General features: G+C 35.9%; 1 protein-coding gene across 1 annotated transcript; it reads right to left on the bottom strand.

The window, feature by feature from the left end:
- Positions 1-5297: 5297 nt before the first annotated feature.
- On the bottom strand, positions 5298-6122 carry LOC149234406 (uncharacterized). Its single transcript, XM_089368264.1, has one exon. It carries the CDS (start codon positions 6120-6122, stop codon positions 5298-5300), a length of 825 nt encoding a protein of 274 aa, XP_089224390.1.
- Between the last annotated feature and the right edge of the window lie 351 nt (positions 6123-6473).

The following is a 6473-nucleotide window of genomic DNA, read 5'->3' as shown; positions in this document are numbered from 1 at the left end:
GCCCTGCGTTAAACTGGTATACTGTTATTTCCTTTTCATTTGCAACTTAGGGTATTACATGACATGCACAGTAATTAGAATTGGTTATTGATTTCAATCGAATGCGTATGGTTTATGTTTATGAGATCGCTTGAACAGTTCATCACTGGGATCGTGAATCGTATCCTGTAAGGGATTCGATCCTCTGTTGTCCTCTAAAGCAATGTTATGAACTCTGCTTTCATTTCAAAGTATGTTTATAATTTCCAGATGTCTTTAGCTTGCATGAATATTAGTGAATGCTGAGTATTTGTTAAACAGGGGTTTCGTGCATGGTGTCTCTGTAAGGAGATTGAAATCTTGGTTTGAAGTGATACACAGTGTTTTAATTTGATAAATGAATTGAGTGACAGCGTGGTAATTAGGTAGATTAACTGAGTGACCTAGGTGTTTGGGTGATACGTAACATACCTCAGTCTTCCGTAAAGAAGTCCTGTGACCTACCATCATAACCACTTAGCTAATAATCCTTTATGTCTATATACTTTAGACGCATGCCTCTAAGTCTACGCATCCTGGTCGATAATAAATATAGCCTAGTCTAGCACCCTAGATAGGACACTACAAACAACTAGGCATGCAACAAGACAACTCACAAGAGCAGCATATCTGAAGCAAAGCACGGAAGAAAAGGGGACGGAGAAACCTGCAGGATTCAATAAAAATAATGGGAGAGATGACGGTTAATACGGGAAGGGTAATACTGCTCTCAACGGTATTGCAACAACTCCACAAGGTTTCCTAATGACAGTTATCTCTTGGAATGTGAAGGGCCTCAACAACTGAGGCAAGCAGAGATACTTACAAGACCGATTAAAAAGGAGAAGCCACAGTTCACGCTTCTCTAGGAAACCAAGGTATCATGGAAGAAAATAGAGGATATACTTAGAAAAATCAAACTCATATATGAATTTATGGCTTATTTTAGGGGAGGGAGGTTTTTTCGGGTCGCGAGACTGGTTTCTTTAGTCAATAGGACGAATGAGATAAATTTATGCATGCATTCAAATGGTATCATATTTGTATGAAATTTGTTTTTTCTTAATGAAGATCGTTTTTCCTTCTGAGAAGAGTGGTTTTTCGGTAAGTAATTTGAGTTATTTTAAAATAGATTCAATTTTTTAATTACGAAATTTTATTATTAAAATTCCCAGCATTGAATTTTGATGAAGTGTCCACTAAATTTTAAAGCATTTTTTATTAAATAAAAAAGAGTAGTATGAATGCATCTTATATCATTCATACATTTAAATTATTTTATATTTTTATGAGAATTGATTTATTTTGAATACACGTGGTTTTTAAGTTTTCAAGGAGAGCGGGTTTGGTTTTTTGGAAAATAATTTGAGTTATTTTAAAATAGATCTAAATTCTTAAGTATAAAATTTTACGATTAAAATTTTCCGCATTAAAGTGAAACTTTAGCTCAAAGTCAAATACTTTAGTTGAAGCTTTAATTTTCAAAACAGTGACACTAAATTTAAAAGCAATCTTTATTAAATTAAAAAAAAAATGATATGAATTCATTTAAATAAATAGTGAAGTTCTACTTTACATCAGGTCTAAATAAATAGTCAAGTTTTACCCATTAATTATTTTGAAAGTTCCAAGTATCCACCTTGCATGGACGCTTAAAAATTATATTAAAAAGTTTTTAATGGTGAGAGTGTTAATTTTTTTTAACCAATTATATTTTTTAAATTAAATCAAATCTGAATGAGTATATTATTTATTTGAAAATATAAAATAGTGATAATTGATTATTATTTCAAAATATTTTTTTAAATGGGTGGAGTTATATAAATTAAAGTCTTAGTCTAATTTATTGATGAAATAGTCTTTTTCACCGGAATCCTAAGATAATTGTGAATTTTTGTTATTTAAAATACATTTTTCAATACATAAATGGATTGAGCGCCTGGGACACTTTAATTCTTAAACAACTTAAACTCAAGTTTTTTAAAATTTCTGTCGGATTTTAGTTAAAATTAACTAGAAAACATGTTCTAAAAAATGTCATTTCGTCTATAGGTTAGACTACACCTAAATTAATTTATTGGCAAATGCTCATTATAATTAATTCACCCCACTTTACCATGGCAATTCCTAATTTGTAAATAGTTTTTGTTACAATACTATGGCCCAATACCATATCTCGTCAATGCCACATACCAATATGATACATATTGATGTGACATTTTCTTTAATTAATTAATTAAAATAGCATAACAAACTTGGAGATAAATCTTCACCCTTATTTATGTATGCTACTATAAATATTCCAGCATATTCTGTGAAATTTAAATCTCCACCCTCCACTTAATAATCACTCATAATTAAATTTAAATTTTGGAAGGCCAATTAAAATAGACATGCATGTCGGCATAAACTATAATTTATTTTATAGTATTTGTTTTGAAAATTGAAGGAGTACTTTAAACTTATGCTGGGTACTAATATTTCTTTTTCCTTTTTTTTTATAGAAAAGTGAGATGTCTTATTATTGATTTTTTGTTTCTTAATGACTCTTCTTTATTCCAATCTGGGTATGTTTCTCAAAGGTGCTCTCGAGCCTAGTATGGTAGAGATGTTGTAATGTTTAACATTTTGGCTTGGTCAAAATAAAACAAAATTAAATTAATTAAAAAATAAAAAATAAACATTGTGGGACTCCATCCCATGCTTTTTCTCATGGTATTCTTAATCTATGGTTTTTCCCATGGTATTCTTATCTAATGCGGTGTATTTAAAGGCTAATAATTAAACCAGCCTATATCGATCTTAACTCCGGACTCTACTAAGCGCCAAGAGGGATCAAATCTCTTGAGATGCAAACCTCTTATAGAGTAAAAAGAGATTTGATCATTCTCAACACTTGGCAGATCTAGAGTTAAGATGGATCTAGGTTGGTACTAATGTTTTAATTATCATTGTTAAGGTCAATGTTTAAAGAAAAAGTTAAACATTAGAACATGTCTCTCTAAAGTCTTCTTTATAAATTCCATAAGCATGATCCAATAGGTATCAACCTTGGTCCAATAAAGGTAAACTCCCACTATCTTATGTTGTGTCATGGTGCACCCGTGAAGTATTCTATTATTATTGAGAGGACAAGTGCCTTGTAGGGATTATTACGACCGATGATGATAAGCCCATTAACGATTGTCCTTCAATGTGCTCTTTCTAGACACTAAGTCAAGGTATGATTGGCACTAAGAGGAGAGAAAAAGGCAAATTCAACCTTTTCAGCGAGTGTGTTTTTTTCCAATTGCTTCATTGCTTAGTTCCAATCTACTCATTTTTTCAAAAAATTGAGGCTCTAGATCATCTCATAATGAGCCAAAGCGCTTGGGTGTAAATATTTGGTATAAATACTAAGTATAAATCATTATTACATATTCCTATTAGATTTGGATCATTTTTTTTCCAAAAGAGAAGTTGACTTTGTCTGCTAATTAACTTACTTCATTAAAGAAGGTCTATAGTTTACCAACAATAATTCATAGTCCAATCACCTATCTTTTATGACCAACAATTATTTGGTCGTAACAATTAAAAAGCCATCAGAGGTCACTCCTTGGAGACTCGTCAATACAACTTAATATCCAAGGGGAATTATCAAACAAGTTTTAGAAGTTCTAGAAATGAGGATTGTCATTCTTAACCAACAATTCCCCGAGCTAGCTACTTATGTTTCATGCTTCACCAGATGTCCTAACCAAAACAAGCATCATAATTAACATGAATAGGTTTATAGTGGGTTTCATCGACAAAATGTCATGAAGTGTCCAATGTTTCCCTACAAGGTTTTCCTTGGAAATAAAAATGTTAAAACACACACAGAGTAAGGAACACCTTGCTAGATCTAAGGGACTTGACAAGTTGACCCACTTTGAACCTATGAACTATGGACTCCTAGTTTACAACATGTATTTGGTAGATTGTTCGAATGATTGAGCTAACCCTCAGGGCTACACATGCATTGTGTGTGTGCGTGTATGTGTATTATAATATATTATTGTTGTAGAAATAACTCGAAATTTGCAGCTGCTAATGAATTCAAACTGAAAGCAATAGACACAAATGTCTTCTACTTAATTTGCAGAAGGGAAAACATACAATAGAAACACATGTAATCATTCAATCGCAATGAACGTAGTGTTTTTACTGGGGAACCAAACTGGGAAAAACCCCTCACTTGTTTGTATTAGATTAGATGAAACAATGATCAATTACAATGACAACTTCAATCCTTGAAGCTCAACCTACACTGTAATACTGATCTCCTGCTCTAACCAACACTTAGCCAAAATAGGCCTCTAACTTCCTCCTATTTCCTTGCACAATTCTTTTTTTTTTAACTGTAACGGGTATGTTTTTATTTATTTGGAGAAAAAGATTGGACTTGCACCATGGCAGCCATCATTACATTGCATCTATTTCTGTTTCTTATGCTATTACAAGTTGCAGCTTCCTCATGGGTTACAGAGTTGGAATGAGCTATCGCCATTTATGAGAAGTTGTCCTTTCCCAAGTGTGCAACCTTTGTTCGCCATAAGATCTGCTTCACTGTTCAAGTTTATGAGGATATGGAGGAATTTGTAGGAGTCAAAGTCGAGCAGGACTCTCTTTAATCTGCTCAGAGTTTTGTTGAGGCTTGCATTGGTGAACAATTTTTCCGTATTTAATTTTTTTATTAAGATCTCTGAGTCTCCAAAAGCTTGGAATTCTTTGTCACCTCTGTCTCTAGCTATTTGACAAGCTTTGAGTAGGCCTAGGATCTCTGCTTGGTTGTTGGTTTTCTGCCCGATGCCCCAGCAAAAGTTGTCCCTTCTTGATCCATCCGGGGCATAGATGACCCCTCCAGCTCCTGCTGCCCCAGGGTTGCCTTTGGAGGCTCCATCGAAGAATATCGTAGTTATTTTTTGTTTTCGCCACCATTCATGAATGGTAGCTTCGGAGTCTCTTTTGCGCCATTCCGGATTCACTGAATGAGGGGCTGATAGCTGCTTCCGAGGGTGGGGGGAAAGGGGACCCAACCACCTCTCTTCTTCAGGGAGAAGCAAAGGATCTTCTGAAAAATATTGTTGTTGGGCTGCTTCCAGGAGGAAGGATTTGGCCTTTACTGTGAAGGGAGCTTGCACCTTTTCGTTGAATATCAGATCATTTCGAGCCAACCAAATCTACCAACACACAAATTTGGGGATAGCGTTCCAAACTTTTCTCCAAAAGGATTTGCTGGGGATTTTATTGGGATATCATTGATTCCATGAGTCAAATAGATCAGCAACAAAGTTAAATGGGGGGACTATGATTTGTAGCTCATGGAGAATGAGTCCCCACACTTCTGTAGCAAACTTGCATTCCATGAAGAGGTACTTGGCTGTTTCTGAGCTACTTCTACACAACTCGCATCTATGCGGCCCAACTATGCTTTTTTTCATCAGGTTGTCTCCAGTTAACAACTTGTTATGGACCAGCGTCCAAAAGAAGAAATTTACTTTAGGAAGAGCAAGCGGTTCCCATACTTTCTTCCAGAAATCTGGTGTTTTACTGCTATTCCTAATGGGCTGGAGGGCGTTATAAGCTGCTGCTGTTGTGTAGCTTCTGGATTGCCCCCATCCCCAGCTGTCCTTCATTTTTCTGTTCACTGGGGCCGCTTCTTCCAGCAATTCTTCGAGAGTGAGCTTCTGCTGGTTTAAACGTTCAGGGACTCCAAAAAAATCCCATCCTTGCCAATCATCGTGGCAATCCCATTTGGATAAATCGTGGATGCTGTTAATCCCTGCGCGTTCCAACCAATTTTTTAAGTCTGTGATTTCTTCAACTTCCGAGAGAGGGTCTCGGTCCATTATTCGATCATACCACAGGTTTGTTTGTTTGTCGTTACCTGGAATCTTGTACGCCTTGCCTTTGAAGAAATTCAGGCTTTTGCTGCATAGTTTCCAAACCTGTGTGCTGTTGATTGTTTGACTTGCCTGCAGATTTCTGAGCGGCACCTTGTGGGCGTACTTCGATTTCAGCGTTTCACAGACAGGTTGCTTGGGATCCTTGAATAGGTTCCACAAGATTTTGCCTCCCATCGCCAGGTTGACAAGAGCAGGGTCGCGGATTTGCAGACCTCCCTCAGGGATTGAACATTTGACCAGGTCCCATTTCACTAAATGAATTTTATGTTGATTTCCCTTCCCCCCCTGCCAGAGGAAGTCTCAGAGAATTTTGGAGATTTGATCCGTCACACTTTTTGGGGCGAATAGGAAGGCTGCTTGGTAAATTGGGAATGCAGATAACATAGACTTGATCAGGATAACCTTGCCTCCTTTTGTGAGCCAGTATCCTCCCTAGGCTGTAATTTTTGATTTAATTTTGCTGATAATTTCGGACCACAGTGACCTCTTATTGAAACTATTTGTGATGGGAAGGTCAAGATATTT

The sequence above is a fragment of the Pinus tabuliformis genome, chromosome 8 (assembly GCF_031772625.1).
Source record: "Pinus tabuliformis cultivar Carrire ecotype Pingquan chromosome 8, CPIR1, whole genome shotgun sequence".
NCBI lineage: Eukaryota > Viridiplantae > Streptophyta > Pinopsida > Pinales > Pinaceae > Pinus > Pinus tabuliformis.
The sequence above is the reverse complement of the archived record's forward strand: the minus strand, read 5'-3'. Positions and strand labels throughout refer to the sequence as shown.